General features: G+C 44.4%; 1 protein-coding gene across 1 annotated transcript in view; it reads left to right on the forward strand.

Moving 5' to 3' along the window:
- The window catches only part of ADGB (androglobin), a 738,031-nt gene that overhangs the window by 463,149 nt on the left and 261,187 nt on the right, over positions 1-13,695 (forward strand). Inside the window, exon 24 of the mRNA XM_030198035.1 lies at positions 7,180-7,314. Coding sequence (XP_030053895.1) covers positions 7,180-7,314 — 135 coding nt within the window. The remainder of the gene's footprint in view (positions 1-7,179; positions 7,315-13,695) is intronic.

Genomic DNA, 13,695 nt, shown 5'->3' on the forward strand with positions numbered 1-13,695 from the left:
GTTGCACCCTGTTTAATTGATGCAAAAGATTTTGTTGGTTTATTCCCTTCTGGTGTTCTTTTAAATGCTCGCAAGATACAAGTGCCTATGGCTTGAAAACAGGTATCGTTTTGTTGAATTTGCATATCAAGGGTTGAAAATGGTCCCGATCCATAAATTTGATCAGGCACCAAATTAGTCCCAGTGATAAGTTGTGCTGCTTGCTTATATTCATTATCCCACACTACATATTGCGCAGGAGTTAACAGCATACGGAAAAGGTCTTTCCAATCTTTTGGAGTCATTAAGTAACCGTTACTAATCCCTTCTATCATGCCTTGAACAAATGAACTTTTTAAACCTGATTCTACGATAGCTCTACGTAATTCTCTCAAAACTTGATAAGGTAGAGCAGTCCATTCTGCATGATGTGTTTCGTTCCCTGCCTCTATTGTTGTAGTTCTAGTAACTGGGTATAAATTAGGATTAGGTTCCGAATTATCCCATAGATCATCGTTCCAAATGAATTCACCATTTTTTCGTGCTTGCTGTATACCTAATTGAATTAAACTAGGTCGTTCTACGCTCTTTGGTGTTTTGGTAATAATAACGCTATCATTAGCGTTGTTGTTTTGGATATTTTCAATTGGTTTATTAGGGGTAGTAGTAGTAAAGTCAGGAGTTTTGTTTTGCTCTTCCCTTCCCATATCGGTGGCCAGCCGACAAGAAGGAGGAGAAGGTGTAGGTCCAAGAGTCGCGGGAGGTAAAAGAGACCAGGTCTTGCCTGGCAATTTGTTGGATATATTTTCGTTAGTAATGCCTGTCAATCCAGAAGAGAGAATTACTATAGTAGAATATATCTCTCTCCAAGTCAATAATATAGGAGTCGAAACTCTAGGCTCTAAACGAAACTGCTGCCCTATCTTTTCCCATGTTTGAGGATCGAATGATCCCTTCTCTGGATACCAGGGACATTGACAAACTATTTCCTCAATTAAACGCTCTATATCTTTAAGAGTTATTGGATTTCGGGAGGAACCATATCTTTGCGTTATAGTATATAGCTCCTGTGCATGTTGTTTATGTGATGATGTTAAATTTCCCCCCATACTTACAGTGTTCCGTAGAAGGAATGGCGCGCTGACTGTTCCAGTCGTAGTAAGTACGTCACGTTTTCACCGATCACGTCGGGGATCACCAGATGTTGCAAAATAACTCTCCTCTCGTGTGTCTGGGCAAAAAACTCTTTATTTGGGAGTCAATCCCCTTCTTATATACTCTATGAATATTCATGGATATTACATGTATTATCATTACTATTGGTTACATTTTGCTTACACAACCATGATCATGCATTGCTTACAAGAACAACTCTACATGAACAGCTCGTGAACCTGCTCAGGAATGTACAAACATCACCTGCTATTCTGCTACTTTCTCAGGAAAGAACAAAAACATCACATGCTAGATTCTCAGGAATATACAAAACATCATCTGCTGCCTGTATCCAAATACATTCTATCTACACTTCACCTCACAAGTTGCCCAAGAGTAAAGCTGCCAACTCACAAGTAAGTATTGGAAATTGGACTAAATCATTCCAATGGACTTTGGAGACAGAAGAAGGCCCTGTGAAACTCAAACCTGGCCCCCTCAAGATCTCAGGCCATACTCCAAGCCATCACACTGTCCCTCTTGTAGGCCAAAATTAGGTGTTGGCTTAGGGCCTGTCACAGCCTTACGATAACAGTTGAACTAAGGTTTCCCACCACAGCACAGGTGTAAGGTCTATGGAAGCTGACACCGTTCCCCAAGGGAGGAAGGGGAAACACATATGGTAGCAGTCTCCCTTTCCACTTCCCTCTCCCAAATCATGGCTGTAGGGCATCTGAGAGTGAAGCCTTTCCTGAGCTGAGTCATGAGGCCAGACATTGCCCTGCCAGGTCCTGGGGGGGGGGGGGGGGGCAGGTCGGCCCCTTAGTTGATAAGCAGATGGCCAAAACAACTGTCTGAGAGACATGTGCAGGGAATGTTCCTGGTGCATGCACATGCAGACAGATTCCTGGGCCATCTCCTCACCAACTGAATGTCTGGCCTGCCCTCAGAATCTGACAGGGTAATGTCTGGCCTGATTACTCAACTCAGGAAAGGCTTCACTCCCAGATGAGCCAACACTAGTTGTGAAATGTGGAGTAAAAATGCAGAAATAAATAATAATATCTAGGCTCTTGGCTCGGGAAGGGCTCCACTTCAGATGCCCTATAGCTATGAGCTCAGCCAGTGTCTTTCTGGTGATTAAGGGAACAGTTTGAAGGTGAAATGACCAAAGGAGATTATCTCCTAATGTAGCTATAGTTACCTGGACAGGAGCATACAAAGCAGGTCACAGAAACAGCATTGTGGGCCTATAACAGGTATATATGCCCTGTCACAAGGCAGAGAGAATCCCCAACTGCAAAAAGGCATCACAACTAAACCATATAAAGGAACAATTTGGGTATAGTCCCATAACCCAGTCACACAGTTAGGGTGTTGGTATTGGGTCCCTGCTTGGGGCGGTTGGTTGTAGCTAGGGTTACCATTTGGCTCCAGAAAAAGGAGGACGGATTGAGCCAGCCAGGTTTTACTTCCATTGCTTTCAATGGAAAGCAATTGAGCCAGCCAGGTTTTACTTCCATTGCTTGAAAGCAATGGAAGTAAAACCCGGCTGGCTCAATCCGTCCTCCTTTTTGTGGAGCCATATGGTAACCCTAGTTGTAGCTTACCAGTGAAGGCTATGTGGGAGGTGGCAAGGGGGAACTAACTCTTCTGGAGTCTAGTAACAATTCTCTGAGTGCTAAGAATGAGAAGAATACCTAACAACTGAACTGAACTAAAATAGCATGTAATTTGCATAGACAGATGGACTGAGTACTTTGGCTTGCCCACAGGACCTGAGAAGAGGGGAACAGGACCCTATTAGATCTGAGGAGAAGGGTGGGGATATTGCTGTCCCCAGGACTACACAGAGCTCAAAGGTGGGTGGAATAGTGAGGGTCTTGGACTCACCCTAATTAAAGAAGGGGACTCAGATCAGGACTTGACAACAGGAGAAGCCATGGTCTCTGTGCACTACTTTGACAGGACCACCATCCTCAGAGCCAACTTTGAGGCTATTATGCCCAGGTTCATTCACTGGGTTAACCATGTATACTCCGTCATCCCACTTGTCCTGAGTCTTGTGGTGACCAGTGAACCTCTGAACCCATAATAACACCCTGAAGACTATGATAGGAATATCTTCTCTGGGGCATCCCCTCCAAACTCTCATCCACCTCCAGCAAGGCATGAGCCACCAAAGCATTCAGTGCATCCATGGCTGACATGCAGGTGTTCTGTTAAGAGAATCTGATGGTCTACAGAATCAAAACCTGCTGATATATAAAAGGAAACTAAAAAAAAAATAACATTCCCTTTATCAAGCCTGCTTTAACCACACCCAACATTGAAATCAGCAATGACTCAGTATCATGTTTGGAACGAAATCCAAACTGATAAGTGTCCAAAATCTGATTTTTCTCAAGGAAGTCAGTCAACTGATCAAGCACATCCTTGTCAATTATTTTACTCAAAAGGGTAAAGATGAAATAGGTTGATAATTACCTATCCACCAAGGATCTAAATTGGAATTCTTCAATAGAGGTTCCATTGCAGCTTTCTTTAAACACTTTGGTTCACAACCTTCTTGGACTGAACTATTAACTATATGCAAAATTGGTACCAAAAACACCTCTTTTAAAGCTTTTACTATTAATAGTTGATATCGATCTGATAAACAATAAGAATTCTTGATCCTACTACAAATATCTTTAATCTGAGAGATATTGACTTCATAAAACAGAGTCCAATGATCACTCTCTAATAACATACATTCTACCTTCATCGGTGGGGATAGATTTTCAAACTCTTTTTATTTATTACTTGTATTTTCCTATCAAATCCTACCACAAGATCATAATAGAGATCTGTTCTCCAACTACTCACTTAGTTTCCAAAGTACTAAATTTATTTACAATAGCAAATAACTCCTTAGACTGAGATGGAACTGATTCAATCTACTTATTCAAAATCTATTTCTTAGCATGTAATATAGCAGTATTATATTGTTGGCATTTCAAATTATAATTCTCTAAAAGTACTCTAGATAGAGCAACCTTATCCAATGCTTCAAGCAAAGCCATATTCCATCTGTTAGTTGATTTCTCGGCATCCAGCAATTCTATCCCTATCAACTGTGTGCAGAGTGCCTCCTTCAAAGTTGCTGACTCAAACTTATCTCACCTTTCATAATAATATATTGTTCTCCAAGGACAAGCAGGCCTTTGTATTCTCATAGCTGGGTGATGTCATCCGGCAGAGGCCAGTGCGAATGCTACCTGGCAAGATCAAGAACTTTCTAGCAGCGTCCTACTGCACATGTGCTGGTGCCTTCCTGCCCGATGCACGAGCACGTGTCCCTCAGTCTGTTTTTCTGCAGGGATGATGTGTCATCATGTTCTCCTCATACTGAATTTCGTGCCTACTATTAGTGCCTTCCCTTGCGAGTTGTTTCAGTCTATTCAGATGATTTCTTTTCTTTTCTCCTCTTTCTTCAGTTTCCCTTGAATTTCTTTTAGTTTTTTTACCCCATAAAGTTTCCTTTATTTCTTGTGTATTGCTAGGCCCTTTTAGGCAGAGCCCCAACCTCAATTTGAACACTGCCCCTTTTTCCGGATCAAAATTTAGGAGTTTAATTTGGCCGTGATTTTTTTCTCGATGTCCGAGAAAACCTCCAGTAGCTTCAAAATGTGCGCCCAATGTATTTGGGTGATTTCCTTGATGGATCCACACAACTGGTGCATCAGGTGCCTTGGACCTGGCCATGAGCTTAATTCTTGTTTGCAAATGCAGCTATGGACACAGAGGGCACAGCAAGTTCAACAGGAGAAGCTGTTTGGCTCCTTGAAGTCCGATACATTGGCATCGACACTGGATGCATTAACCTCGATGGCTGCCAAGACATCAGCATGCACAGGGAATGCACAGCATTGAGGAGGTCTCCACTTCTCTCGACATCAGACACTACGAGTATGCCCCGGGACCAGTCAACCTCAGACACGACACTGAGAACACATACAAGTTTGATGTTGTCCTCATTGGCACCATAGGACCGCAATGCTGTGCATTGGGGGAAGCCCAAGAAGCATAAATAAGTATTGCTTCTCCCTGAGGCACAGTGCCCTGTGCGCACCATTTCTGGTGCAACAAAAATATTTGGTGTGCCTGATGTCTTGACCTGAATATATGTACAGTATGGATGTCTCCATAGTCCTACTCCAATAGCTTATGAAAGGTTATGTCTGTCAAAGGCATGTTCTCTCTGCTGCCCTAGGAGAGATAATGCATTAGTTGGAGGTTGGGACGCCTCTCATTGAGTATGCGGATGTATCCCCATGGCATGAACAATTGCCTATTTCACCTGATCTGCAAACTCAGAACATACCAGTGGCTAAAAACAGTTTGTCCATTATTCGAAACTATTTACTATGTACTGTGTGTACATCTTTGAATGGATCATGCTCTATTTGCATGGTATGGGTATGCATCTTATGTGATAGCCCTTTACTGGCCTAATCTTGCAGCACTAACAGACATATATTACACTTAACAAAAAGTAGCCTGGTTAATCTGATGTCATGCAATGGCAGTGGTAGAAGACACCTTACAGACTGATCAATTTACTGAGGCCTGGGTGTGCAAGACTGCACCAAGCTATAACTGTACCCTGTGTGACTCGCCTACTGGCACCTCCATGGTCTGCTCACACCACTACAAATGAAGGAGATGGTGGGCTGTGAGCAATTTTTGTACCCCTCCATATTTGCACCCTATGCAACCACAGCATTCACACAGCCCTTGGTGCAGTGCTGACCAAGTGCACTCTGGTCTTGGAAGGGTTATTCTTCACTAAAAAAAAAAAGGTCTATAAGGTGCACTTGTCTTTGTTATCTCAAGTGAGATGGTGCTACATACCTTTTGCAACTGCTATCTGCAGCTGGGTTTGCTGCGGCAGGTCAGCCGAGGTCTTCCAGATGGCATGGAACCTTGTTCTTGGGGCCTCAAGAGCCCTAATGATGTAAATGCATCTAGAGCAGAAGTGAGAAATAGGTTATGTTTAGTGGACATCCAGTGGTGTGCTGGAACTGGCTCACAAGAGCCAGTTGTTACATTTTGTACCGACTTGCGAGCCGGTTGTTCCCTAGTGCGAGCCGGCTCTCCTCCCTCCCGCCCACCCGATCGATCGCCCGCCCGATCCGGTCCCTCACGTCACCGACCTGACTCTTCTAATTCTTCAGGACAGGCAGTCTTGCCTGTCCGATACCAGTGCTGACTCTCCCCTGCCGGTTTGCGCTTTAAAAATGGCCACCGAGACTTCCAGAGGCGGCCTCGCGAGACTTCGGCTGAAGTCTCGGTGGCCATTTTGAAGCGCGAACCGGCAGGGGAGATGGCAGTGATGGAGGCAAGAGCAATCGGGCATCACTCCTGCCTTTCGAGGTGTTGGGGAGTCTGGAGGTCAGAAGAGTATCCAGGGGGATTAGGGAAGGGTCTGGGGGGATGAGTTAATAGAGGCTGCCATTTGTTTATGGACCTTGCAATGAAGAACACTGTCATTAGCAATCAGGTTTTCAGAATGTCCACAAAGAATTCATGAGATAAATATGCTTACGTTGAAGGCTAGTATTAACCAGTTATCCCATGCATTTTCATTTAATAATGCTTTCTGGTGTCCTTTGTTGCTGTATTAGTGTAGGACTGATGTTATTGTATTGATTAGTAGTTTGTACTGCTGTTGGTGGGGGGGGGGGGGGGTTGTTTTCGTTTTGTTTTTTTGCTATTATGGATGTTGTATTGTTACCTGCCTTGGCTAAAGGCATGATACAAATAAACATAAACATTATGGTTATCCTGAAAACTGGTTTGTCAAAGGGGTCACCAGGACAGGGTTGGAAGATCTGCCCTAAATCAAGCATTTTGATTATATTTATATTAAATAATGCAAAAAAGAGACTCATTTGCACTTTTGGTTTCAACAACTGTTAATATTGAGTATATATCTTTATCATAGTGAAGTACGATGTCTGATTTTAATATACATATCCTTTTGATTTTTTTGTTTCCCAGGCATATGTTTAAATACAATTCAAAGATATGTAAAATATATCCCAGCTTTGAAGATGAAACCACCAGAATTTCATTTGATGATTATACAGTGGCATATACTGAGCAACCAGCAAATACTTGGTTTGTGGTTTTCAGGTAATATTTTATAAACCGTTGTAACTAGTATTTTCAGCTAACATTATTTACTAACTGCTCAATATTTAAAGCGACTTAACCAGGCAGGAGATTCTCATGACCAGTTAAATCACAAGGCTACTGAATATCACCACTAACTGTACCTGCACTGTCCAGTTAGTGCGGGGCGGTCTGTGGGTAGAGTTTTGTTGGAGCCTGGGAGGAGCCATAACTTAACTGGGTGGTGGTTAAGTGAGTGGCTAAAGTTAAGACATCTAAAAGGCTGTTTTATCTTTAGCCATGGAGATAACCAGGTACTGGTGTGAATATTGGCCTGAGCCTGGTTAACCTCCAGGTAGCAGCATCTGGCCATCAAAAATAAATTTGACATAGAAAAGAACATTTCATACAGCAAAAGAAACAGGATAACTATAATAATTACATTAATCAATATTACTTTGAAGAATCTGTATTAGACCACAGTTAAAAAACTAAATAATAATTTTTAAAAGACCCAATAAAGAAATAGAAAAAATGGTGAAAATATTAATGAAGAAGATTAAGGGAAAATACACTGCTATCAAGCTTATTTTCAAAAGAGAAGGGCGCCCATCTTTCGACACAAATCGGGAGATGGGCGTCCTTCCCCCAGGGTCGCCCAAATCGGCATAATCGAAAGCCGATTTTGGGCGTCCTCAACTGCTTTCCGTCGCGGGGACGACCAAAGTTCACGGGGGCGTGTCGGCAGGGTAGCGAAGGCGGGACTGGAGCGTGATTAGGAGATGGTCGTCCTCGGCCAATAATAAAAAAAGAAGGGCGTCCCTGATGAGCACTTGGCTGACTTTACTTGGTCCATTTTTTCTTACGACCAAGCCTCAAAAAGGTGCCCGAACTGACCAGATGACCACTGGAGGGAATCAGGGATGACCTCCCCTTACTCCCCCAGTAGTAACTAACCCCCTCCCACCCTCAAAACAATTATAAAAATATTTTTTGCCAGCCTCTATGCCAGCCTCAAATATCATACCCAGCTCCATGACAGCAGTATGCAGGTCCCTGGAGCAGTTTTAGTGGGTGCAGTGCACTTCAGGCAGGCGGACCCAGGCCCACCCCCCCTACCTGTTACACTTGTGGTGGTAAATGTGAGCCCTTCAAAACCCACCAGAAACCCACTGTACCCACATGTAGGGGCCCCGTCACCCCTTAGGGCTATGGTAGTGGTGTACAGTTGTGGGTAGTGGGTTTAGGAGCTCAGCACTGAAGGAAAGGGAGCTATGCACCTGGGAGCACGTCCTCAGGAAAACTTGGGCGCCCCTTTCAATTATGCCCCTCCACATGTATTACATAGAGGGGCATAATCGAACGCGAATGCCCATCTCCATGGGCGTCTATCTCCGAGAACGGGTACGTGAAAGGGCGGGCCAAACCGTATTTTGGAAAAAAATGGGCGTCCATCTTTTTTCCGATAATACGGTTTGTGCCAGCCAAATGCATCGGATTTGTGCGGATTTGAGCTGGGCGGTTTCGTTTTTCAGCGATAATGGAAACCGAAGGCGCCCAGCTCAAAAACAAACAAATCCAAGGCATTGGGTCGTGGGAGGGGCCAGGATTCGTAGTGCACTGGTCCCCCTCACATGCCAGGACACCAACCGGGCACCCTAGGGGGCACTTGTAACAAACAAAAAAAGTTAACTACCTCTGAAGTCCATAGCTCCCTTCCCTTGGGTGCTGAGCCCCCCAAATCCCCCCAAAACCCACTGCCCACAACTCTACACCATTACCATAGCACTTATGGCTGAAGGGGGGCACCTGGATGTGGGTACAGTGGGTTTTGGGGGCAGTTTAGAGGGCTCCCATTTTCCACCACAAGTGTAACAGGTAGGGGGGGGGGATGGGCCTGGGTCCACCTGGCTGAAGTCCACTGCACCCACTAACAACTGCTCCAGGTACCTGCATATTGCTGTGATGGAGCTGGGTATGACATTTGAGGCTGGCATACAGGCTGGAAAAAAAAAGTTTTTTAAGTTGTTTTTTTTTGGTGGGAGGGGGTTAGTGATCACTGTGGGAGTCAGGGGTGGTCATCCCCGATTCCCTCCGGTGGTCATCTGGTCATTTAGGGCACTTTTTGGGACTTGTTCGTGAAAAAAAGGGTCCAGAAAAAGTGACCCAAATTCACGCTAAAAACGCCTTTCTTTTTTCGATTATCGGCCGAGGACGGCCATCTCTCCTCGGCCGATAAACACGCCCCAGTTCCGCCTTCACCATGCCTCTGACACACCCCCGTCAACTTTGGCTGTTTCCGTGACAGATTGCAGTTGAAGACGCCCAAAATCGGCTTTCGATTATACCGATTTGGGTGCTCACAGGAGACAGACGCCCATCTCCCGATTTGGGTCGAAATATGGGAGTCTCTCTTTCAAAAATTTTTTCGGACAATCTACTATTCTTTGTCATCCATACCAGACCAGTCCAGAACCTATGGGTTATGTCTGTCGACCAGCAGATGGAGACAGAGAACAAGCACTTTGAGCTCTGCCTAAGCTCTTCAATATTTCTCTGTCTCCAGCAGATGGTGACATTCTAACCTTGTAGCCTCTGGACTGACCTTAGCACCTGAACCAGTTGGAGAACTGGTTTTTCAGTAGAGGTAGGGGTGATTATTCTTTGAGCCTTGTTTCCTATTGAGCTGAGCTTCCTACAGAAGAAGTCTACTGCCCCGATGAGGCCCTGATTGGTGTGAAGTTTTAGAGAAGGGGCCCAAGCTGGCTCTGAGTCCTTGCAGGGCTGGTGGAGAACTGTAGACTTGACTCAGCAGGATGGGGCTGATGACAGTCCACTGCCCAGATATCTCAGCACAGCAGTAGCAGCAGCAGTATCACCCAGCAGCACCAGCATTTGGATACCCAGCCCTGGCAATGTTGCCTGCCTGCCTTAGTTCAACTGAACAGAACTCCCCAATTGCATGTTTTTTCACTGGTTTCTCCTGGGACTGGCTTGCTATGTCTTGTAGTGCGTTTGGTTCCTTAGTGGAGCAGCAGCAAGCAACAACTTCAGCTACAATGCACTGAGGGATCACGGGCGGCTCACAGGACCTTCCTCAGCGCTAATGCCAGTGCAACTCACTGTGGCTGTGTGCAGTAACCGGTGACTAAGACAGGCCCCTGATTGGTGGTGATCAGAGACAGACAGGGTGGGCCTGAGCTGAGAATGGGTGGACCCATAACTACGCCCCTGCCTCGGAGCCATGTGAAGAGGAGGAGGGGGGGAAGAAAATTGAGTTATTCAGCCACCATGTTACTTGTAATGAAACTAAATTATAATGAGGTAAAAGTACTTAAAATTGGTGCAGATAATACTCCGTTACAAGTAAAAGTGCTCAGTCTTATCATTTACTCAGTAACGAGTAAAAGTACTGAAATGTTTACTTAAGTATTGTGACACGTTGCTTTTACATCATTACTATACAACTCTGTATTTGGGCTACAAAAACCTGAGAGAGCAGTTCAGTTTAGGGGGTGAAATAATTTTATGCACAAAATAGGAGTGGGGCTTGTGTGTGGTCACATATGATGATCTTATGGTGGCCAAACAGGTAGAAAAGTCAATAGAAAAAGCTATTTAGATGCTTGGGTAAATTGAAGAGCAGGGCCGCCGAGAGACTGGGCCGGGCCCATGGCAAGGCCGCCCCTGAGGCCCCGCCCCTGCCCCCCCCCCCCCCCCCAAGGTCATCGTCGTCACTGCCTCCTCTCCACCTGCCCCCCCCCCCCATCCACCACCGGGCCGGGCCCCCCTGAATTCAAATCATAGTGTCTCACCTCGACCTTGCTCTGTGTGAAAGAAGCGCAGCAGCGGCAGTCTGCAGATCGCCTCCCTTTGGGCCTTCCCTCCCTGTGTCCCACCCTCATGCAAGTTACGTCCATGGAGACCAGCCCCAAAGTGATCCACTGACAATGCCACTACTACGGAGTTCCCGGGGAGGAGTGTAGGGAGAGATAAGAGTGGAAAGGTACTGAGGAGCTGCAGAGTGAATGCAATTGTAAGTGAATAAGAGGAGTTTGAACTGTATGTGGAAACGGATAGGAAGCCAGTGAAGTGACTTGAGGAGAGGGCTAATATGAGCATAGCGACACTGGCAGAATATAAGTTTTGTGCAGCAGAATTTTGAACAGATTGAAGAGGAGTGAGATGGCTAAGTGGAAGACCTGTGAGAAGCAAGTTGCAATAGTCTAAGTGAGAGGCGATAAGTGTGTGGATAAGGGTTCTGGTATTGTGCTCAGAAAGGAAACAACGAATTTTGGTGATATTATAGAGAAAGAAACAACAGGTTTTAGCAGTCTGTTGAATATGTGCAGAAAAGGAGAGAGAAGATTCGAAGATGGCCCCAAGGTTACTACCTGATGAGACAGGGAGGATGAGAGTGTTATCCACAGAGGTAGAGAATGGGGGAAGAAGTGAGGTTGGTTTAGGGGAAAAGATAAGAAGCTCAGTCTTGGTCATGTTTAGTTTCAGATGGCCTGTCCTGAGATATCTCTTTGAGGTTTTTAATCCAACTGTCCTAAGACCTTCTTTCTAAGGTCTTTTTTTCTTGAAATTATAGGCTGCTTTCACAAAAACAAAAAATCCAACAACAAAACCTTTTTTCTGTATTTAGGTAAACTATAGCTAGGGATTCAACATGTTCTTAGAGAAAGAGAGGTTGCTTACCTGTGACAGAGGTTCTCTGAGGACAGCAGGTTACATGATGGGGTTTTTCAGTATGACATTCAAGTCCAATTATAGACGTGTTGCTGAAAATGTCAAAAATTTGCATCTTAAGTCTATTTTTTTTGTTTCGAAAATCGTTATTTTCCAGATATATTTATGCTCAGTACATATTTATTTAGGTAAGATTTTTTAAAAAGTCCTAGAGAAAAACACACCATTCCTAGTAAACTGGCCACACAGACATCCCAGCAGAGCAGAAAGGCAGTCCTAGTGGTAAGTGCAGTGGTCTAAACATAAATGGACCCAGGTAAAATCCCACCTTAACACCCTTATTTTGTATTGTAAACCCTCCAGGAACACCTAAAAACCTACTGTACCTAACAGTACATCACTACAGGAGCCCTCAGGTCTGCAGGTGTCTCCTATCTATAGGTACAGTTGGTATTTTGTGGGGTTTGAATGGCTCACAATTAACTCCTGGGTCCCTTTCTCTATAGTTGCGGAGAAAAACGTCTCAAATCTGAGTTTTGAAAATCTTGACTTGGACATTTTCCCATGAGAAGAGTTCATCTGCCTCCTTGTGCCGCTTTTCAGATATTTTTCTCTTTTGAAAATGAGTGCCATAGTCTTCATGAAACTCAAATACATCCCTTAAGATTTGGCTTCTCATCATAAGCTTTATAAATCGCATGAGGCTTCCCTTCAGTGACACACAGAAAGGACATGGACATCCACTTAACTTGGTGTTCCATTTAAAGAACAAAAGCACAACTGTCAGCCATTTTCCTGGATCTCCAGAAAATGTCATACAGCACCCTTTGTGACTGATGTACAAATATGTTCTGAGAGAGAAGTACCCAGGTACAACGAGTTCCTACAGTTTTAGGTTAAAATTTTCCTTTTTCTTCTTTTTTTATTTTCACATATTTCTGTTCAGTTTGCGTTAGGGTGCTAGACTTCAGTGTTATTTTGTATTTATTTATTTATTTATTTATTCATTCATTCATTCTTTTATTTCACTTGTTTGTTGAGAGAAGGCCATCTCTGCCTTTCTCTACATATTATAAGCAGCCTCTCATTCCCCTTTCATGATTTAAGTTGGATCTGCATGTAGTACACACTACTGGACAACAAAAAAGAATGAATAGGAAGTAGTCCTGTCTCTGATGTGAAGTAATTTTAAAATCCTGTTCTTGAATCAGTTTGGATCAACTTATTGAGGCCTGCCAAGTCTCCCATATTCAGCGGGAGACCCCTGCTTTTGCAGATCATCTCCCGCCCTCCCACTAGGAAGCCGGGTTCTCCCAATGAGCAGCTTCTCCTTCCAGCAGCAGCAGGAGACACCCTAATAAAACGTTATCTCCTGCTGCCGTGGGACCAGTCTTGCAATAAGAGTTGTGGGACTGATCCCGTGGCAGCAGAAGATGACGCTTTATTAAGGTGTCTCCTACTGCTGGTAGAAGGTGAGGTGACTGCTGATACGGCTGGCTGCCCCTTGTTGCCTCCTGTGCCCAAGCATTTTATCCACCATATTGAGGTAAATTAATCACAGCTTATGTTAGCTCCAGTTTCTCCTTATTTGCAGCTGGAGTTACTAACATACATTTGTGTATGCTAACAACATCAGCATGCATTGTTTTCCCTCAGGTCACATTTTATGCAGTGGAACCTAATTACTAATAAGGCATGTTGATTGCT

The sequence above is a fragment of the Microcaecilia unicolor genome, chromosome 3, assembly GCF_901765095.1.
Source record: "Microcaecilia unicolor chromosome 3, aMicUni1.1, whole genome shotgun sequence".
Taxonomy (NCBI): Eukaryota; Metazoa; Chordata; class Amphibia; order Gymnophiona; family Siphonopidae; genus Microcaecilia; species Microcaecilia unicolor.